The sequence below is a fragment of the Charadrius vociferus genome, unplaced genomic scaffold, assembly GCF_000708025.1.
Source record: "Charadrius vociferus isolate BGI_N301 unplaced genomic scaffold, ASM70802v2 scaffold139, whole genome shotgun sequence".
Classification (NCBI taxonomy): Eukaryota; Metazoa; Chordata; class Aves; order Charadriiformes; family Charadriidae; genus Charadrius; species Charadrius vociferus.
The window spans coordinates 1467453-1490662 of NW_009650169.1; the positions used below are offsets into that span (position 1 = coordinate 1467453).

The following is a 23210-nucleotide window of genomic DNA, read 5'->3' on the forward strand; positions in this document are numbered from 1 at the left end:
CGGCCCCCGGGGCAGCGGTCCGGCGCAGGCCGGGGCCGAGCGGTTCCCCGCCATGTGGGGGGATGAATGTGCGCGCGCGTATATAGATACATATATACATGTGTGATGTGCGGGCGGGGTGTTTGCGGTGTTCCCTGCCGCCTTCCGGTAGGTCTGGGGCATAAACGGGTAAAGAGCTTTTTGTAGTACGAACGGCGTGCAGCCTGCTGCCCGCCTGCCCGGGGGTGGCACCGGGGGAAGGGCGATGGGGTCAAAAGTGTGGTCCGTGCTTCCGAGCCGGCTGGTCGTTGTCGCATGAGGGAGTCCGTACGTATGCGTATTAGCGTTCTGTAAGCCCTCACACTGACTTTTTTCCTTCCTTAGTATCAATTCCAGTGTGGGAAAAGCGCTTTGGTGGTTGTTGGGCTCAGCTCTGTCTGTGAGACTTAACTGTGGTTCCTGTGGGACGATATAAAGTGGCTCGAAAACAGCAGAGAAGCGGGAGCTGCTCTCTGTGTGCGTGGATCAGAAAACACTGCAGTTGCGTATGTTCCCTCATCTGTTAGAACCATAGAATCATTTAGGTTGGAAAAGACCTTTAAGATGGAGTCCAACCATTAACCCAGCACTGCCAAGTTACCACTAACCCATGTCCCTCAGCACCGCATCTACCCAGCTTTTAAATACCTCCAGGGATGGCGACTCCACCACTTCCCTGGGCAGCCTTTCCCAATGCTTGACAACCCTTTTGGCGAAGAACTTTTTCCTAATATCCATCCTAAACCTCCCCTGGCACAACCTGAGGCGGTTTCCTCTTGTCATAGAATCATTTTGGCTGGAAGAAACCTTTAAGATCTCTCGACTCAATCACTCTGGGTCCTACAAGAGCTAGATATGAGTTCTGTTTTATATCAAAACGATGGTAGTGGGACTTTCTAAACAAACACTATTTTTGTAAAGCCTGTATTTTGCTAGGTAATGTGAGTCTAGTTGCTCTTGCATGCATTATTCTTCTCTGGGACAGGAGTGGTGATAAATACCTTGTGAAATAACTAGCTTTACACTTGCATTGTCATCAGTGGACAAGGTAGTTGTTGTCGCTACCTAGCAGTTTCCCTATTTCTACCAAGCAGTTTCCCTATTTCTTTTTTCACGTGCAGTAAACATGTATTTCAAGGCATTCAGATCTCCCTCATCATTACAGGGTTTGGGGCACGCAGGCTGTGCCTTTGGAAACCTATTATCCCATCAGAGTAACATAGGCAGTTAATACATGCCTTACCTTAAAGTAATGGAGTGCAGTGGTTTGCTTTTTAATTCAAATACTGTTTTCTTCCCATTCTTTCTAACTTTTTCCTCTTCTGTCTTCCTGGACATTTTTAAGTGATAAGTTTGTTTTCTATACTTCTGTAGTTCTTCAGTAGCCATTTCTTCTGGTTTTTAATCTTCTGCATTCCCTTTTCAAAACTCAAATGTATTATTTTTCCCAGTAGAGGTTAAGGTATACTTAGGAGAAGGGGAAAACGTATAATTTTTCCACTGAAGATCAGAGTTGACTTTGAATCTGTCCTTCAAAAATTGTGGTTAGAAAATTGGGAAAATTGTTGTTTAATATATACTGTATAACTGAAAAGTTCTTCTGGGTGGTATTTTCTGAATTATAATTTTGATACAGATTTTTTTTTTTTGACCTACACGCTTCTAAGAGAAAATTAAAGGCTTTTTACTCTACAGGGTTTTTTAAGCAGTGAATACTAGTGAAGTTTTGACACAACCTTGAGGTGGTATAGGTGTAGTTAGCAGTGCTGTGGGTACCTTAGCCTTTTGTATTGCTAAGTGCCCCCTCTTTACAACTTTGCCGCCTGCCTTTCAGCAGCTCTGTCCCCTTTCACCCAAGCTGCCCTTGCATTGTTGCAGAGCCTTTGGGGCAGTTATTTCCCCGTTGTTCTCATGCTGTTGTCCTTGTGACGTTGCAGCTTTGAATCTCAATAGTGTTTGAGGGGTTCTCCTGGGTAGAAACTGGCAGGAGCAGGAAAAACTCTTCTTCCCTTTGCTTTCCTCTGGGTTGTAGGTTTTGGATTCGTTAGGGGATGTCATGATGTGTCTTTATAGTGCCAGCCAGCCTGCAAGTATCCAGCGAGGAGTCTACAAGGGTCCTGATGAAAAGTATACACGTACTGTGGGAAATTCTTTTGGGGGGAAATCATCTGCAGTACTGGAGACTCCCTTGGGACGCATGTTATATCTTTCTATTTCCTTTTGTTTTCTCTTTTCCTCCAAAGTGACTTCTATCATTAAGAGTTGCCATATGCCATCAGGTCTGCGCGCTGCTGATAAATCTTGGTGAACCTGTCTCAGAATCCTTCATGCAAGCCTAGGTAGCTTGTATGCACTTAAGTTCTAGGCAGAAGTCATAATGACCTTAAGTCATTAACACCTGTGTCTTCTCCAGGGAAAGCTGGCAACTGAGATGGGAAGAAACATTGCGGAAAGCATGTTTAAGCTTGATATTAGAACACCTGGAAGCTGGGCATATTTTTTGCTTTCAGCAGAGGGTGTCCCTTCTTTCTCCCCCACCTTCAAAGGCAAATTAAAGTTCTCTAGCTTTTTTTAGCTTTTGAAGCCCTCTAAAAACTTCCTTGCCTCCACTCCTAAAAATCCCAGCTCTGAGAAGTTAATGAATTTCTGGTTTCTTTTCTTCCTAGGGGCAGTCTATAATGAAGTGATGCCCATTCTGTAGCCAAATGGTAATTAAAGCCTGAGCATTCAGAGAGGTTTAAAAGCAGGCCACTGGTGTTTTCTTGGTGGAGAGAAACATTTTCACTGTTTAGTCGCAGAGTGTATCCTAAAAAAATCCCAACATTTCTTGCAAGTAGACCAGGAAAATGAAAAGTCTGCAACTGCTATTAAATAATTTATTGAAATAATCTGTGTCTTTTGAGGTGTGAACCCTCTTACTCTCCTCTGATTTGATTACCATGGTGTTCCATGTTTAGCCGAGGTAGATAATGACCCTTTCCTTATGCATTTTAATGTGCATTTTAAATGCATGGTTTTTAGCTTGAGTAATTAAGTCCTCAGCATCCAATTTTTTCCAAGGTAGCTGGAGGGATTTTTAAAAAGCAGTTCCTATCAGTGCAAAGATTTCATTTCTATGTGAGCCTTTCTTGAGCACTTCTGAGACTATATGGGGAAAAAAAAAGAAGTAATGATTCTGAAGTCTCTTCCCTGTTGCAATTGTTTGTATTAATGTAACCCAAAACTTCGTTGCCCATTAGAGGCTAAGTTAATAGTGCTTGATATCTTCAGAACTACAATTTGGAATTTGATCAGAACATCTCTGTTTTCTTGTACATTCTCTTTTGAGAATGTCATGATTATTTCAGCCTAGAGCCTCCCATGTGTATATCTGGAACTATACTCAGGCAATTTTTCCAAAGCTCTAATTACAATCACACAATAAGCATCTTGATGGATCTCTTTTAAATTTTTTTTTTTTTTTTTTTTTTTACAGTGCAGTTGTAGTGTTTCTTTCTCGCAGGTACAGAACTGAGTAAGAAGTTCTCTTTATTTAATTCCTGTGGAAAATGATTATGGAAGTAGAAGGGATTACTAAATTGTTGCCAGTTGTTTAAAAAAAACTATAAAATTAGTGCTCAGGCTTGCTGAACACTGCATTCACTAGTAAAGTAAATATGTTGATGTTGAGCATGCTTGCTGTCTCTTAGAGTGTTAGTTAGGCAGTACAGAAAGCAAATGGCAACGCGTGACAAATTGGGGCATTGTGTGTAGTCACAGATGCTGCACCCTGTGCATAAATCTCCTAAAGCTGGCATGTTAGATCAGTGTGTAACTGAAATAAAGGTTAGGAAAGCTATAATGAAATGGGTACAGTAAAGTAGTAGACTTGTATATGAACTAGGGTGAGCGTTAGAAAGAAAAGAGTTGAGGATTTAAAGTTTGCAGAAGTAAGACTGTTAACCCATTAGGTTTACTTTTCCACCTATCTTGAGATTCATTCTTCTGTTGCATCTTGTGAGAAGAATGAAATGGTTTTATAGTGGTTTTGTTAAGTAAATTTTTAGTGCTGAATATATTTATATTTATACTTTTATACAATTTTGCATTTAGCCAGCGAAAGACAACGTTTAAAAGTCAGAGCAGGTTTTTAATTGTAATGTTTATAGCAGGGAAGTAAGTATCACTGAGGAGTTAATTTTATGTTAGTGCAGAGCACGACTTAAATATAGCAAGCATGCATTTTTTTCTGCTTTGTTGACGTGTCTTTTGCTGGTGGCAAGACATCAGTCCAGCATGCATGACCTGTCTTGCTTTTACAAATGATTCAGTTTCGAATAGCTTATTGTAAGAAACATTTTAGACTTTAAATAAAAGTCACATCACAGATGTTTGGAGGATGTATAGGGAATGGAGGATATGGTGCATTAATTCTACATACTTACATGTCAACATAATGTTTTGTTGAGATGTGACATTTCAAGCTGGTTACAGTCCATAAATATTTTTATTCTTTGCTTTCCTTCCAAAGTGTTTATTCCCTTGGTAGCAGTGTGTGTACAGAAGTGTGTGCGTATACTTAATTAAATACCAGCACTCAGGGTTTCCAACTTTGGGAATCATGTGGGTGTGGGTTTGGTTTTTTTTTTTTTTGCCATGTCTTCCTCCTCCCTCTTTTGTCCTGCTGCATTTCAGTGACCTAAACAGTCTCAGCTCCCAGTGTCCAGAATATGGTCAATACAGCTCCTGGGCTTTCCTAGACATGTAATTTTGATGGCCGTGTCAGAACCAGTATTCTCTCGCTGCCAGTCTTAAAAAGTATAAATTGGTCTCACTTTAAAAATTATTGAATCCTTAAAGAAAATATGAGATTTGTCACTGGTTCCAGTGAAGTGAAGATCTCACCCTGGGCTTAACAACTTCTGTTATGAATTGCAGTAGTTGGATGTTGTAGTACTTTTTGAAAATAACCCTGGATCACCAGACATTTTGAGATCAGTTGAAGGTCTTCTGACCTTTTTTTATCATACCAGTTTTTATTTGGCTGCTTCTTGTTCTGACATTTGACTTTTTCTCCTCTTCTGTCCCCCAGCCATTCTGTCAGAATTTTATTTCTGCTGCAATTATTCGTCTGATTCCACTCTCTCTTGGTTCTTCTTACTGGTGTCGTTTTGTCCTGACTTTATTACCTCTTTATAGACTTTTTTCAGATTTCCATCCTAATTTTAGAAGGAGATGGTATTTCGAATGTGGAACTTCTGTTTTTTGCTAATGAAAGTAGGAGTAAAACAAACAACCAAAAGCAAATTGTTTTTGATAATGAAGTAAACTGTCAAATACTCTTATGTTTTGTTTTCCAAATGGATGGACTCTCTTAGGCAGAGAATTTAGAATATGCTTTTGTGTTACAGAACTGCGAAAGAAACCATCACCTCTGCTGCTGGAGGTGCAGATGACCAATTCAAACAAAGCAATGACTTTCTCCCTGTATTGTTTTAACATATGTTTGAGCCTTGCCCAGGCAATTAGTGTTAATCCTGATGTTCTTAATGTTGACCAGATATTTATCTCATTTTGGCTAATAAAGTGTTGCTTCAATATTATAAATCAAAGTGAGTGCCTGTAGAGCCAATTTAACAAACGGGATCTAAGAGGAGCACTCGGAGATGGCAAGGCAGGGAAGCTAAATTAATTCTTTGCATCATTATTCACTGGAAAAAGAAATGAGATTCCTGTATGGTCCCCCTTGGTGGTGATGATGGTGGTGAGAGTTAGCGGACATTTCTGAAATGAAAATAACTGTGGAAGAGGTTATGGGACTAATCTATGGGATGATAATTAGCAGGATCAGAAACTATTCACAAAAGAATTTTAAGAGAACTCCAGGATGAAAAAGATGAATTACTAGTAAGAGCGTGTAACCTCCCCTTTGAAATTGCTTTGGTACGTGAAGAGTGGAAGGTGGTAAATGTGGCACCAATCTTTTTTTAAAAGCTTGAAGAATAAGTGTCAATAAAAAGATTGTGCATGCTTTAGTAATGGAACATTCAACCTTACAAATCTTTAGAGCTTGGGTGTGTTTGTTGTTTTTTCTGAGAGACCCAGTAGGATAATGGTGGTCCAGTTAATGCACTGCATGCACGATTTCCAAATAACTTTCATAAGAGTCCCTCACTGCGGACTTTTAAGAAGTTCAGCAGATGTGGGATATGAGAGGAGGTCCTGGTGTGTTTAAATAATTCACGGAAAGGGAGAGCAGAGTGTTGGAACTCTTTTGTCAGGGAGAGATCACCAGTGGAGTTCCGTAAACATCTGTACTGCTTAGCATGTTCATAAACTCACTGGAAAAGGGGTTGAGCAGCAAGGTAATCAATTTTGGTGGTGGTATACTAAGTTATTTAAAGTAGAAAAGAAAGACTGACTGGAGAGTGGATGAATTACAGCGTAGATAAATATAAAGTGATGAAGTTCTCAGTCCCAAAGGCTCAATTACAACTGGAGAAGACTGAAACAAAGGGGAGAAGGATCACCAGAAATACAGCTGAGTAGGGTGGGCCTTCTCAACCTGGAAAAAGCTTCCTGGTGAAGTATGAGAGACGTCTGCTAGATCATATGTGGAGTGATAGGAACTGACTTTCTCTTCCAATCTGACAAGTAAGCCACAGAACTAATGTCTCGAGTGTCTTGACAGGCTGAAAATAACAATAATAATTAAAAAAAACCCAAAAGCATCTGGTTCATTATGTGGTGAGTAGTAGATGTGCGGAACTCCTTGTGGATGTGTTGTGGATGCAAGATGTCCATAGGGTTCTGGGGAAACCACCCACGCTGAGAGTAGTCGGAGACTGCAAAAATGCAAAGGAGGGCAGTATTTTATGTATTCGCTCACTTTCTACTCTTCCCCAGGCAGTTGTTTATAGTGCATGCTGGAGACAGAATACCCGCATACTTAGGCCACTATCTTGAACCAATACATCTGCTCATAAATGTCCAGATTTTTTTTTTTTCCTCATTTTTCTGAAAAAGTTGTTAAGAACTAGGAGTTACTAAGTCTTTGTAGAAGCTTATTCAAGGAAATTATCAACAGATGTGCTTGTGTGTGGAAAGATCATTTATAGGCCAATAGGAAGTATGTGAAGTGGGGAAGAGTGTGTCGTTTCAAGGTATGACAAAACTTGTAAGCATGTCAAGAAGACGGAATTCGATTTTGCAAGTTATTTTGAAGCAATTTCCAGCTGTAGGCAATTTAAGGGTGCAACAAGGGAGATTATAAATACTGCTACACAGTGCAATTTTGAATTAGTTGTAGATACACAATGTTATTTTTTTTAAAAAATAACTTCTTTCATTGCATGCCATTCCAAAAATTAGATCAATGCCTCGCGTGAAAATTATTCTGAGATGAACTGTTAATTTAGCCTTGTAGATGAACAGTTTGTCATTAAATGCATATTAAAATCACAAAACAGCTCAAAAATTGTGTGTGTTTCTGGAATTATCATTGTCTATGCAATTCTTATTAGGAACGACTGCTAGTTTGAAGTGAGAGGAAGCGTTTGGCTAGTGACCAGGACATTGTTTGTGTGAGTCATACTATGACTCGGTGATATCTTCTTCATTCTCTATGAATTTAACCAAATAGGTAAGAATATTCTATTCCTCTTTTTTGCTTTTTTTGTTTCTAGGCAGCTTTTTATTTTGTGAAAGTTCATAGTTTTTCACAAATTTTTCATAATAGAGGTTTTTTTGTCAACTTTAACTTTTGATAGGAATAAATAATAAATTTACTTTTTAAGACTACTTTGAGAGCAGTTTTTTACAACTTCCTGCTGCATTACCCCAGGTAGCTAAACTGATTGGTGTTTGCCTAGAAGGAGTTATTGCCCTGACTTGAAAAAATAAATTGCTGTTTTATTGATACTGGATGCTAACAGAAGATAACAAAAGTCATGCTTATTTTCTGCTTTTAAAATCTAGCTGAAAAGATTGAATTTAAATGTAGTTTAGGAAGAAGTAGATTTTCTTATTATTATTATTTTATTATCACTTTTTGAATAGTATTTTGAATAATTGATTTCAAGACAGTGTAGCCCTGTTTAGTGTGTTGAATGTGCACACACAAGGAAAAATATGGATTCCATACTTCTGAAGAATAACCTCTCTGTGCTGGTCAGTAAATGAAAGTATATCTTGCTTTTGTTGTTGTAGGTAAGCATCTCACCCTTAGCAGTTTGAACGTGCTCCTTTTGGCTAAAAGAATAGCAACCTTTCTGCGTTAGCTGAGCCACCTGACAGAAATGGGAAGGGATACCATCCAGAGGGGCCTGGACAGGCTTGAGAGGTGGTGCTGTGCAAACCACATGAAGTTCAGTAAGGGCAAGTGCAAAGTCTGGCACGTGGGTGGGGGCAATCCCAAGGACAAATAAGAGTTGGGCAGAGAATGAATTGAGAACACCACTAAGGAGAAGGACTTGGGGGTGTTGGTGGATGAGAAGCTCAACATGAGCCGGTAATGTGCGTTCACAGCCCAGAAAGCCAACCCCATCCCGGGCTGCATCCCCAGCAGGGTGGCCAGCAGGGCGAGGGAGGGGATTGTGCCCCTCTGCTGCGCTCTGCTCTGGGGAGAACCCCCTGCAGTGCTGCCTCCAGCTCAGGGGGTTCCAAAAGCAGAAGGACACGGACCTGTAGGAGCAGGTCCAGAGGAGGCCACAAAGATGATCCGAGGGCTGGAGATCCTCTGCTATGAGGACAGGCTGCGAGAGTTGGGGGTGTTCAGCCTGGAGAAGAGAAGGCTCTGGGGAGACCTTATGGCAGCTTTCCAGTGTCTGAAAGATACTGGAAAGATATCTATGAGAAAGCTGGAGAGGGGCTTTTTACAAGGGCATTGAGCGATAGGACGAGGGCCAATGGCTTCAAACTGAAAGAGGGGAGATTTAGATTAGATATAGGGTAGAAATTTTTCACTGTGAGGGTGGTGAGCCCCTGGTGCAGGTTGCCCCGAGAAGCTGTGACTGCCCCATCCCTGGAGGTGTTCAAGGCCAGGTTGGACGGGGCTTGGAGCAACCTGGTCTGGTGGGAGGTGTCCCTTCCCATGGCAGGGGGGTAGGGACTAGGTGGTCTTTAAAGTCCCATCCAACCTAAACCACTCTATGATTCTATGAAAATGCACCACCGTTGAAGTAAACTGTTCTGGAGGTGATAAGAGCATGTGTAATTGGCTAGCTTTTAATAATCAAATCCAGAGGGCCATGAGAAAGGTACTTCTGGAGGCACATTCTGTTTTCAGGATGCCAGAATAAGTCATGTTTGCGGATTTGCATAATCACAGAATAGTTGAGGTTGGAAGTCTCAGGAGAGAGACTTCCAACTGTCCATTGCCTCTTGTCCTGTCACTGCGCAGCAATGAGACGAGCCTGACTCTGCCTTCTTTATACCCTCCCTTTGGATATTCTCACTCTATCAGCAATATGTTGGAATCCCTCTAGCCTCCTTCTCTTCGTGGCTTTTTCTATTGCAATATTCCCCCTCCCTTCTGCAGCTTGCTTTGCTCTTCAGGACGGAAGGTTCAAGTCTGATTCCCTTTGGAAACTAAACTGTATGAGTAAATATTACTGTTTTTTTTCTTCTGGTGTGTATATTTGCAACAAATTCTGTTTCGAAGAATAAAATGTTCTGTCTATAAACACCTTTCTGTCTTCATCCTCAGGGTTTGCTTCTGTGCCAGTGAAGGGGAGTTGCTGTTCATATTCTAGCCTGGCGTGGGCTTTCCAGACACGGTGTTCCATCTCTGCCCCCTGGAACGTCACAGTCCAGCAATGCAGACAAAGCAGTTTCTTCAATTCATGTAAGTCTCGAGTTGGATTAAAATTATTATCTGTAATAACCAGAAGGAAAGAAAATTTTGCTTTTACATACAGTCGTGAAAATCTGCGTATAGTAGCTTTCTGTATGTGCTCTAGTTACATATCTCCTAAGATGGTAGTTGTAACTATGGCTTGACAGAAGTGCATGCACAAGGTCAGTTGATTATTTGTTTTAGTAGCAAGCAAGGGTTTGATTTATGTCCCAGTGAATCCATCTAATATACATCATTGGATGGAAGGGGAAAACACCTTCCCCTTTGTTTCCTAGTCCTTTATTGAGAATATAAATTGTGTGTTTATTTTGCAAATAATATTTGAGCCACGGCCAAGGCATACTATTCAAGCTGTGCTGTCTCAAAATTGAAATAACTAAAAATGCAACGATGTGTTAAACAAAACCTGTTGGTAATGTCCTGCTAATTGTCTGGCCAGCTGCAGTATTTTCCTCCAGTCCTGAAATGAATTACACGCGTGCCTAACATAATTGACAAGTGATGGCTGTTTAAATTCACGCTTGGGAGTGCGAACTGAGGTATCCGAGGGGCCATTCCACTTGTTTCGTGGTTCCTTATCCTGTCACATAGGGGAAGAGAAGGAATACTAAGAACATAATCTCTGGAGGAGATAACTGCAGCAGTTCGAGAGTCAAAGTTATTTGGCTGTTTATAATCCATAGAATATAAGAGCTCTGCAAAATTAAGCTTTCGGAACTGGTCTGTCCCTCTTCTCAACATCTGTGTGGGAGAATACTGTGTTTGTTGTCTTTACCTTTGGTAAAGAAATGGGGTTAAAGCAGTCATGCTGGCTGGCTGTTTGTCTTATCCAGTAAATTTTGACCGTTGACTGATTTGAAGCAACTGAGGGTGGAGAGGTCTCAAGAGACCTGGAAAAGGCTGCCCTGTGAGCCAGAGGCTCTGCGTGGTAAAGGTTTTGTAAGGATGACAACTGCAGGAAAAATTCATTTGAACTTTTTTCTTAGGCACCGAAGCAGTCACAAGATAAGAATATGTAAGAAGCAGAACACTGTTGTTATTTTGTTTACCTTAAATTTAAAATACAGCACTGCACGTGATTGCAATGTGATTACGATTTGTAAGTTAGATGTTTCCTTAATTATTCTTATGTTTGCGTTCACAAAGTTTAGATGAGAGCTGTTTTACCAGGAATTTTGCAGCTGACTTGTTAGTTGACTGAATTAAAAATATTTGTTGAGATGGCATCCCCGTTGTTTGACTTGCTAAAATTTTAAGCAAGGTATATTTAGGCAAGCTACCTAGAACTATTGGCTTAGTAAGATGCAACAACTTGGAAGAATTTAAGTGTGCCTCCTTTATGTATTCAGCAGAGATAGTAGCCATCAGATTCGGAAGACTGGGTGGTTCATATTTCAAAGTACAGGTATTCTAAGAACAGTTTCTCTTACAGAAGTGAAAAATAAAATCTTCAAAATTCAAATGAAGTAGATATTAACAGTATAAATCACTCATATCCTCTAGCAGTGCAGTTGCTTCTGAAGTGGTAACATTAAAAATGCAGACACGACCCTTTTATGTGAAACAATTTTCAATTGAAATGTCAACCTAATGACACTCTTTTGCCACTGAGAAAGGTGACTATAGTTTTCTATCTCATTCTCTTCCATCATACTTTAAAAAATATTAACATGCTCTTGTTAGTAGCGCCATCCGTACCTTCAACTTAACTATAAAAAAGTTTAACCCATTTAAATAGAAGGAATTCATTTTGATAAGAGGAATTGCAGTCTGTGATCCTTACTCAGACAGTGGCTTCTGCAACTCTAACAGAACCATACACAGGCGTTTATTCTTGTGCAGTGACGTATTTCGGTGAGTTGGGAATGAAGTAATTTGAAATGATCTTGTTATTCCAGGCTTAGCTTCTGTCCTTTCCCTTTTCCATCCTCCCCACTATGGGAAGCAGTTCAGTTTCCATTTACTTAACAATTTCACATGCTTATTTAGAGATGTGGAAGGGCCTGAGGTTTTTTCAGATCATGGTTGAAAAATATACAACTTCCCCTGAAAAGTCTTGCCTCCTTTTTTGGTATGTCTCAGTAGACCTGGTATTTGCAGGTGATGTCTTGCTTGTGCCTGTTTCAGTCCAAGTTCCGTCTGAGAGGATGGGGCAGATCTCTTTTCTCTGTCTTCCATACATTTACGTGCTCCTCTGTGCAGGCACACAAACTGGGAAATCCCACCAATCCAGAACAGATGCTTGTTGAGAAACGTTGATAAAAAGTGCTGTATGTTTAATGGAAAAGTATGTCTGACCTGTAGAGATGAAAATGTGAGATATAGACTGTTTACATTTGATAGCCACAGAATTGGGTTGAAATATCTGTCATTCCAGAAGGCAGCAGAGGTGGACAGATGTGTCCTGAATACTGAAATGATTTGACGGTCTCCCAGCCATAGGAGTTATCTTTGATCCCAATCATCCAAAGCAAGCATACTTTACTCAATATCCATTGTGTATCCGAGTGTGTGTGAGAATAAAGAATAGTTATTTGGTACTGGGACTATATAAAAATTATGCTTTCCTACTCACAGTATTAATTCCATTAGCTACCCTTGGGAACGAAGAAAAAGAACAACTTAATTTCTCTGTTGCTAGGTGATGTTTCCTCTTAGGTTAGAATACAGAATAGGGAATATGATGATTTTTCAGAGGTTGGAGAGCTAGATTGTAACAATCAAGGGAGAATCATTTAGACCAACAATATAAAATCATACTCAGAGTAAGGTGTTTTGTCTCTGGAGGCATTGGTTACGGGTAGCAGTTGTACTCAGTATAAATCTCTGTGTTTGTGTTCTTTATTGGACACATCAGTTCCTGAAAGCCTGCTCCTTAATTACATTTTCTATTAAATTTTTGTAGTCCCACATGAGTTTTCTTTCAATTAAAATTGTTCTTTTTTTCTGCCGTGCCTAATTTGAGGATCAGGGTGAAAAAAATATTTAGTTTTTCAATTCTTAAAGAATTTTTCTTGAAATATGAACACTCCAAATAAACAATTACTGAGTTACCAGTTGTCATTGTCAGTAGTAACATATGAAGAATTTTGATGTTTCAGCATTAAGGATGTAAAGAGCTCCAAATACACAACTGTCCGTCGTGTGTCCCCCCTCCCCTTTAACAAGGCAGATGCCTGTGTGTGCATGTGTGTTTTTAATCAGAAGAAGGGGAATGAATGTTACACGCCTTACAATTGATCGTTCTTAATGGGGTGGGCTATTTTATTGGGGTTTGATTTGTTACTGTGCAGTGTAACTTCTGTGAAGGCACTTGGCCTCTGGTTTTTATGTTGTTTTGAGGAAGGGAACCAGGCCAAAAGTGGTTAGTTTGCAAACCTTACTGAAATCTCTGTTCTCCATATCCACCTGGTGACACTGAGGCTAGCTCCGTAATACTTATTATTGAAAAAAAAAAAAGAGAAAATGCTGAAAATGAAAGCTTTAATAAACAAAGCAACCTTCAAAAGATAGTAACATTTACAACAGCGTCTATTTAAGGTCATGTTTTTTTTAATAAGATGTTATGAAGAAAAAAATACAATTTCCCAAATGTTTGTCAGGATAATTTACAGCAGTTTTGGTTCTTTGTTTAAGCTAACCAGTTTTTAGTTTGTTAATGACTGGGTTTGTAACTGGGTTTATTCAGGATTTGAATTGTGACTAACCTGAAAATCCCACGTCTGCAGCTTCCTGCTGACATTGTGCTAAATTGCCAGGTTTAAAAAATGTGAAATTCCAATCCCAAGTGCACTGTGAAAGTGTGCTTGAGGTTTGCAGGTAAGTGGAGTTACTCACTGTGTCTGTGTTAGCAGTATGAATGCATCTTTCAGAATAATGTTTCCCAGCTCCAGAGGTTTTGTTGTACTATCATAATGCAGTATATTTGTTTCTGGTTTGGGGGAAATTGCCCAAAACTTTACCATGCTATCCTATAGGAATAATAGTTAGATTATAGAGATGTCTTTTGCTGCCAACAAATTTGCACCAAAACTAATTTTTTTCTGCAATCCACGTAATGAGAACTTTTGCATTTTTTTAATGATATTATTAAAATTCTGTGAATAAGCAGGTAGAGCGTCAGCCTTGTATTAGCAAAACCAAACAGAAGCCAGAAAGTTTGTTAGTAGATAAGTGTTTTTTCCTGTTTCACTATTGTGGAGATCCAGCTAGCAGTAAGAAGTAGAAACGAACTTAAGTTTTCAGTGGAAGCATTCTAATTTTTAGTCTGTGAAATTAATCTAAAACCATCTGTCCCGTGGTACTAATCTCTTAAATGGCCTCAGGTTCCTTTTTATGGTCTTGCAGTAGTACTTGTCTTTCTCAGACATTTTCAATGTTCAGATTCTTGCACTTCAGCAGTTAGAGCTGCCAACCCCATCCTGAGCTGCATCCCCAGCAGGGCGAGGGAGGCGATTCTGCTGCTCTGCTCTCGTGAGACCCTACCTGGAATATTGCATCCAGCTCTGGAGCCCCCAACATCAGAGGGACACAGACCTGTTGGAGCAGGTCCAGAGGAGGCCACGAAGATGCTCAGAGGGCTGGAGCCCCTCTGCTGTGAGGACAGGCTGAGAGACTTGCGGTTGTTCAGCCTGGAGAAGAAGAGGCTCCAGGGAGACCTTATAGCAGCCTTCCAGTATCTGCAGGGGGCCTACAAGAAAGGTGGAGCAGGACTTTTTACAAGGGTGTGTAGCGAAAGGGCGAGGGGTGATGGCTTCAAACTGGAAGAGGGGAGGTTTGGATTAGGAAGAAGTTCTTCCCTGTGCGGGTGGTGAGCCCCTGGGGCAGGTTGCCCCGAGCAGCTGTGGCTGACCCATCCCTGGAGGTGTTCAAGGCCAGGTTGGACGGGGCTTGGAGCAACCTGGGCTGGTGGGAGGTGTCCCTGCCCAGGGCAGGGGGGTTGGAACTAGATGATCTTTACGGTCCCTTCCAACCTAAACCATTCTAGGTTTCTACGATGGCAGACAAGGAGATAAAGGAAGTCGCAAAGGTAGTTCTTGTTTGGGGTGAATACACTAATTTTGACACAACTGCTTTAGAATCTTGCATGTTTTAAGTAATCCATTCAATATTAGTATGCTATTGTTCTGTTTATTCTCTCCTAAAGAAATCTATTTGTGTGATCATATGCACAATATTCCCTTTTGAAGTGTGAAAAGAGGATTCAACCGACTAAAGGAGTTAAATTGTTTCCATAAGTATTGTTAAACAATCTGAGTAATTCTTAGAGTCAAAGACTTCCACTTTTGAAACTAACAGGGAAATGCTGTATTAGAAACAACTTGTCAGGAATAACTGATGGTATGGATTGAGTTGACAGTTTTTGAACCGTATACGAGTTCAGTTGAAGATTATCAAGGGATATAAAATCAGACTCCATCTTTGTGTTTGGATAGTTCACTTCTTTTGTTGTGGAATTAGGTATTTCATGTAATTGTGAGAATACCTCCAGCCTCTAATAAGTATTGTACTTGAAATTAAATGTTAATAAGTGACACCTAAGTCATTTGCTTCATGTTTGATTTAGCCACTGAAATGAGTTGTAGATTTTGCTCTCAAGACAACTGCTCTGTACACTTTTGCCTAGCACCTTTATCTTAAATGCTTTGTAGTTAAGGATATTGTTATTAGACATGTTTTATAAGACTGTGGAGAGAGAAGGTAAGACATTGTAAGGCCCAGATTTAAAAATACAATTGAGCGTTCCTTTTCCTGACCTAAGTGGTTTAAATTGCAGTTCATTGCCAAATTCTAGATTGTTAGAGCAGTTCATGTAGCCTACTCTGTGCCAGCCTCTGTCCTGGGAATCTTAAATTCTGATAGGGAGTTGGCTGGAAACAGAAAGGTGGTTTTGAGGGGTGTTTTTTTGGAGTCGAATTTGTGAAAAAGCAGACACATACTTTCTAGCAGAAAATGGGAGACCAAGGTTGAAGTCATAGAATTACAGAATGGTTTGGGTTGGAAGGGACCTTTTAAGGCCATCTAGTCCAGCCCCTCTGCAGTAAGCAGGGACATCTTCAACTGGATCAGATTGCTCAAAGCCCCGTCCAATTTGGACTGAAATGTTTTGAGGGATGGAGCATTGACCACCTCTCTGGGCAACCTGGGCCAGTAAATGAGGCCAACCTGATTGTAAAAAATTTCTTACATATATCTAGTCTGAATCTCCCCTCTTTCAGTATAAAACTATTACCTCTCATCCTGTCACTCCACTCCTGGATCGAGAGTCCCTCCCCAGCTCTCCTGTGGCCCCTTGAGGGACTGGAAGGGCCTCTAAGGTCTCCCCAGAGCTTTCTCTCTCCAGGCTGAACACCCCCAACTCTCGCAGCCTGCTCTCATAGCAGGGGATCTCCAGCCCTTTGATCATCTTTGTGGCCTCCTCTGGACCTGCTCCTGCAGGTCCATGTCCTGCTTTTGGGACCCCCCGAGCTGGAGGCAGCACTGCAGGGGGGTCTCCCCAGAGCAGAGCGCAGCAGAGGGGCACAATCCCCTCCCTTGCCCTGCTGGCCACACTGCTGGGGGTGCAGCCCAGGGTGCGGGTGGCTTTCTGGGCTGTGAACGCACATTACCGGCTCATGTTGATTTTCTCATCCACCCACACCCCCAAGTCCTTCTCCTCAGGGCTGTTCTCCATCCCTTCATCCCCCAGCCTGTATTCATACCAGAGGTTGCCCCATCCCCGGTGCAGGACCTTGCATCTTCAATTCAAGCAGCATTTGCGTCTCCAGATTCCAGGTAAGTTCTTAACTACTGAATTAAGTTAAAGGATCTGTTCCTTTGGCCGTAAGGGTCACCATCACATCCTTTGCCTTCTCTCTCCTGTTCTGAGACAGCTGCATGTACCTTGCTCCCCTCAAAACTCTTCCTGGGCTCCTTTCAGGCAGCTGCTGGGTTGAGCTACCAGTTTTTTCTTTTCATCCTATAATTGAGTAGTTGCATGAGGTAGGCTATAATTGACCTGATGTTCAGATTTCTCTTGTACAAAATTTATAATATGAAAATTATCTCATCAGGTAGTGTGTGTAAGATATTACATGTTTATTCAGCCATGCTGGCTGTGGATAGCTACATACGAACACTATTTACAAGTCATTCTACAGTCTTTATTTTCTGTGTATTTTTAAAACAGCTGGCAAATTTATACTAGCAGATGGTCATGATTCCATCAAGGAAGTTTCTTTTAAATCAAAATAGATTTATCATTAATATGAATTAAGAATTCTAAGTGTTAGTTTCTGTCAAAAGCAAAGGTTTCTTTCAACCTGTTTCTAACTTTGGGTCACTTAATACCAGATCAATTGTTGTTGACTGTTAGAGAAAAAAGCTTTAGGCTCAGTTACTTGCAATGTATTATTTCATAATGTGTTTGCAAGGGTGTAAAAAAAAAAAAAAAAAAAAAAACCCCAAACAAACAACCCAGCTACTTTTGTTGCTTGTTTTCTGCCAGTCTCATTGATGACTGCGAGTTCATAAAAAATAGGAAGTCTATTTAATTTCTACTGGTTCTTGTTGGTTTTTTGTTTCTGCTTCATTGTGATTTTTGCCTTTGTAGGCCTAATTTGCCTTTAGAATAGCCTTTTTACAAGTTACTATTAGTTTTCTGCTTAGATTTTTTTTGTACCGTAGTTTTGTTCTGTAAGCTGCAACTTGTACTTCCTTTCTACAAGGGGTGACATGGAAAAGATGAGCGGTGATGTTATTCCTGGGGAGATTCCGATTGGATGCAAGAGGAAGATTTTTCACCCTGAGAACAATCAGCCGTTGGAATAATAATTGGTAGCGGTGGGTTCCACAACATTGGATGCTTTTAAGGTTCAGCTGGCCAGCATGCTGGGCCATCTTGTCTAGACCGTGCTTTTGCCAAGAAAGGTTGGACAAGATGATCTTTGAGGTCCCTTCCAACCTGGGATTCTGTGATTGTATATGCAGCTTATATGCCTTATTAGGGAATAGACGCCTTGATAGGGAACCTGGAATTTGAGATTGAAATGCTCTTCTAGCATATGTTGCCACTGAAAGTCTTGCTGTGGCAGTCAGACCAGGGGTTACCCGAGTATTAAAGTTTTTGTTATAGAGCCAGGTTTAGGCTGCTGTTCTCACCTTGGCTGTGAAATTTTGAGAGTGAAGGAATTGTTTTTTATTCTTTGCTTCCCTAACATGGAAAGGAAAGATTTTTTTCTGCTTACGTGCAGTGGTTCAGCAAGTCTTCCCAGTTCTGTTAAAGAAAAAATTAACTGCTGTTGCGCTTTCCATGCTTCTGAAGAAGGCTGTCATTTTACAAGGAAAGCCTGATGTTTGGAACTCCTGTAGATCTGACGAGACAGGGTTGCAGTTTTCTTATTTGGAGAGATCATAAAACCCAATTTAATTGGAATAATCCAGCTCTGCCTGTACCTCAGTAATGAGACTGCTTAATGATTTAGTTTCATCATGTCTGTGCCATGTTAGAAATTCTTATTTGACAGGATACCAATTTATTGGTGGTTGAGTTGTCACTGAGAACTTCTGTAATTTAAAAGTGAGTGGATTACTGTGTTCACCTTAATACCAGTAGTAGATACTAGCTATAAAATTGAAGTGGTAGAATGATTAACTTCATTATCTTTCTGGATTCTCAGGACATCCTGCTTGAGAAGGATGACTTAATACTAATTGTTCATGAATACTTGACAGAATGACCTCTCTCTTGAGGCTTCGGCTGTTCAGAACAAATAGTGAAATGCAATTTTTGGTAGAATTTGCTTATAAGCTCTCTGGGACATGAACAGACTTCTCACTGGCTCGTCTACAGTTGCATATACAGTCTGATATACAGATGACCATCCTTAAAATGTTAGCCATAACAATAGACTTGTGAAAGTACAAATGTGTCAGAGAACAGAAGAGTGTGTATGGGTTTGTTTTTGACATCTTATACAATCGTAGAATGGTTTAAGTTGGATCAAGTCAATTGCATCTTACTTTACAACTGGAACCTTTAAGGGGTGAAGTTGTACAAATAAGCGACATAGTGTTTTCTCTGTTCTCATCCTATTTCAGCTATACCTAGAGACCAGCTCTGAGGGCAGGCCCATTGTTTGCTTTTCATACCTGTTTAATGCTTGGCCTATTCTTAATCAGTCCTCAGAGCTTCTAGTTGTGGTGAGGTGATAGGAACATGTGTTTGTTCTAAGCAAATATGGAGTCCATATCAGGTTTTTTTAAGAAATGTCATCTAAGACGAACAGATACCGTATATGAAAACTATACCTTACAGTAGTGTCTTAGAGCAGTAAGTTAAAAATGAACTTATAGAACATGAGAAAAACCTTGTCTCATCACAGTGAATGTCCATCTAACTGAGCATCCTGCCTCCAACAGCAGCAGATGCTATGGGAAGAAAGTAAGAATTGGATGTAGGAATGCTTCCTTAGAATTGGATGTAGGGATGCTTCCTTAGAAAAACCTCACAACCTTCAGTGATTCAGGATGCGGAATTTTTTAAATTTATAGCTCTAGGTGGCTTTGTGAGGTTTGTGAGGCCTGGTTCCTAGAGAAGTTGATTGTTAAGCCCTTGACTTGCCTCTGTGTCAAAACATCTTCTTGTGGTCATTAAGCAGCTGAGTCCAGACTGTGTAATTTATCGTGCAATTTGTAATAGAACACGTAAGCAGCACATTCCCTTTGCAGATGCTCTTTCATGTTTCGTGTGTCTGAAGTGTTTTTTCCAAATTCTAGTTTTGTTTGGAGCCAGTGCCAAAACCATTGTTTTCTGAAGAAGGAAAGTGGTTGAAATATCGTACCTTTTTAGAATTCATCTGCTAAATTCATCTACTAAAAGTATGTATTCCAAGCTGAAACCTGGAAAATAATGTTAGTGGTGGAAAAGACCTTACCAAGTTCCTTAAGGTAATACAAGTGTGAGAAACGTGCTCACCATATTGAATTTCAGTCGGGGCAAATTCGGTGTTGCAAAGAATATTTATTACAGTGCTGGGAGTTACACAGGGGATTTCTCCCTGTGTGGCTCGTTTTCCCCTTTACAAACGCTTCTTTTTGTTTCATAGTCCTTATACTTATTAATGTTTTTTCTTTGAAAATAATTTGCATAATCGAGTTTTTGGAATGCAACCCACCCCTAATTACATAGTCAATGAGTTCTTGGAATGCAACCCACTCCCCCGATTACATAGTCAATGAGTTCTTGGAATGCAACCCACCCCCAAACATGCCTCCTCCTTTCTAGTGGTGCAGGTGATATGCTTCCTCAGGGGTCATCTTGGTTATTGGAGGGAGGCTCAAAGTCTTTATCACCATGTCCTTCTTGTGGCTTCTTTATTCTTTACACTTCTGTGGTTGTCTTAGCTAACTATACCACCTTTTGTTTTGCAATGGTTTGGTACTTCCAACTGTTGCTTTCTTCTGATATCCTATCTAACACTATCCCTTTTCCAAAGGCATCGCAAGCATGCACCCATCTTAGCTGAAGCCATAGCAAGCACACATCCATTTTAGCTGAAGCAAAATTCTTCTGCTAAATTACTTACTACACAAGTACATAGGTGTAATGGCATTAGTGGGCAAGGTTATATTAAAAGAATCATGTTTTTTAGAACATGTTCATTAATATTTTTTATGTCATTAATACTAATGCCTTTGAATCTCTGCTGCTGTGCTGCCGCAAGACTATTTGTCATCAAAAAAACCTAAGGAAAAATGAGTTGTAAGTGGAAGACGTGAGCCTGCTTTGCTGTTTTACAAAGTTGAGCCTCTCTTCTCCTTTTACTCCCCTCAGTTTTCCAACTTACTGCTATTTGTCTTTCAATGTCGTTTATGTTGTAAGCAAGCTGGGAACTCATCTTGCTGGAGGCAAAGAAATCTGCTTTTAATCTCAGTTTATCAGGACTTAGGATACTGTTTTCTGATACAGTTTACAGCAAGTCTCTTTGGTAATACTTGTGAGTTACTGTGTGGTCTAATATTTGTTCTAATATTGGTCTGCAGTAAGCACTAGGGCTGTCTGGTTCCTGAAATTCAGGGATAGTATAAAAAGACACAAAACCAAATCCTTCTCAAAATATTGTAAGCATCTTTTACATAGATTAAGCAGAATGGTGTGCTGTCATACAAACTTACTATTGGCGGTTGTTAGCTCTCAGCAAAATTCGGTAGTGGATCTTTCTCTAGGCCATGAAGTAAAATCTTATATATGACACATTATCTTTTTTTTTTCTCTTTTTTTTTTTCTTCAGTTAGTAGCTATATGCTTTTCAGTAACTGTTCTGTGCAACCTGCTGTGGGTGACCCTGCTCTGGCAGGGGGGTTGGACTAGATGATCACCAGAGGTCCCTTCCAACCCTGACCATTCTGTGATTCTGTGAACTGACTAGAAATGTGTGGTGACTTTTACGGCTGGGTCTGTTTTAGCTCTATTTTAGGAGTGCACGCAGCCTCCTATTTTACAAAGGTAAAATAAAGGCAAGGCCCCAAATCACTAAGAGACTGCATAGCTACTGTCCTGCCTTCATTTCCACAAATGAAAAAATTTCCTTCATTCCTGCGAATGTGAAAAGCAGTACAGTGATGCTCTCTTCTGTTGAGATTTTTTCCTCCACTACAAGACCTGTCTTTCGCTTCTGTACGTGTTCTCCCATCATCTTGGTGCTTTGCTGCCAAGTGGGATTGACCTTTCTTATGGTCACGTTTTTATTTCCTTCATTGCTGTGTTGTCTGTCTGTCATAAGCCCTGTCCCCACCGTTGTAATCTTCTTGACTGCAGCCCGTCCCCTCCGTATTCCATTCTTGTCACATTGTCTTAAAATCAGTGTGATATCTGCCATCTTACAAAGAGCTCTCAGCTCTGTAGCCCGCAGGCTTCTGATGTGTTTCACTAAATTCAGCTGCTTCCCAAACACATAATGATATAATTAGAGACTGATTAGATGAACTGCGCTTTGGTATCAAACGTGATGCTTTCCTCTGGTTCTAATTTTGTCAGAATTTGTGTGGTGCTGGAGGCCAAAACTTGACTCAGTCTGACCTCATCTCCCCAGATCTCTTGGCATGATTGGTCTCCTTTGGTACAAAACAGTCTCCTTACTCTGTGACTTTTGCTTCTTTCCTCTATAGGGATTAAGTGATCTTACCGTACAGCTATTTAGAATCCAGCTCAAAGTGGTGGGGTTGTTTTGAGTGTATTACCAGCTCAGGAGCTCCCTATTCTTGTCTCTCAGCTGCTTGTTGCTGCCCCTGTGCAGCCTCCTCTGTAGCTGTGATGACTGAGGCCACACAAACTGCAGTACATTGGGGAACTCTTCCAGCTTAAAAAATAACCTTACAAAGAAAAATCTAAATACCTTCATTGTAATTCCATGTTTCCAACCTAGCAGAATTGTCATTAAACAAACAAACAAACAAAAAAAATTGCTAGTTACACAATGTTTTCTGAATAAGCGAAGAAGCTTAACATGACTGATCGTCAACCTTCTAATTCATGCAGCAGTCCTGTAGTTCACTTGAGAACATCAGAAGCTGCGTCACGCATTACCTACTTACCACCAGTCTTTTTCTATACGGAACTTCAATGCAGTGTAACTGTAGGGTAATATTTGCTACTTGCGGACACTCTAATGCCTGTCACAGTTTGACTTTTATTGAAAGTAACATGCTGAGTTTGCAATGAAGTTTTTGTTTGGTGGGTTCTGAATATTTTATTATTTATTTTTATTTTTGCATTTAGCACACAGCTATGTGCATCAGTTTGTCATCATCCAGAAATTTTTTTGGCAGGCGACAGTTCAGACACTGGTTTCAAGCCATTTGATACAATACCTGTTTGTGGGATTTTTTTGAATCATAAACCTCTAGACATTAAGGTTTACTTGAATGTCTGGAAAAGAGAGGGTAATTTCAGGTAGAATTTTCTTTTGTACGGGGACTAAAACCTGCCTGGGAGCAAGCACAGTTCTTGCCTCACAGTGTATAAGAAGTGTGATAACTGTTGCTGTTAAGAGCAATCCATGGGCATTTCTACTTGTCCATAATACACAATGTCCACTTGTCTGTAATCCAGACGAAATCTGGATTACACATTTTGGCTTGTTATACTATTCGTACAATTTGTTATTTGGGTAAGTAGTGACTTTGTCGGCCGTGCTGCTTTTGCCCATCCTGAGGAGCTGTATTTTGTCGCTTCCAGGACTTGTATTGTTGTGTGTCCTTCCTTGAATGTTTGCTTTCCAATACTGAGCTTTGATTACTTGTTTCAGGGTTGTATTTCTCAAAAAAAGAATCACAATTATGCATCCCGCCTTGAAAAGGATTGTTGACTGAAAAGACA

The 23210-nt window shown here is 40.4% G+C and overlaps 1 protein-coding gene across 1 annotated transcript in view; it reads left to right on the forward strand.

Annotated features, from left to right (window-relative positions):
- The window catches only part of MRPS5 (mitochondrial ribosomal protein S5), a 193389-nt gene that overhangs the window by 129181 nt on the left and 40998 nt on the right, over positions 1–23210 (forward strand). The window contains exon 2 of the mRNA XM_009892523.1: positions 9704–9841. Within this exon, the coding sequence (XP_009890825.1) occupies positions 9704–9841 (138 nt within the window). The remainder of the gene's footprint in view (positions 1–9703; positions 9842–23210) is intronic.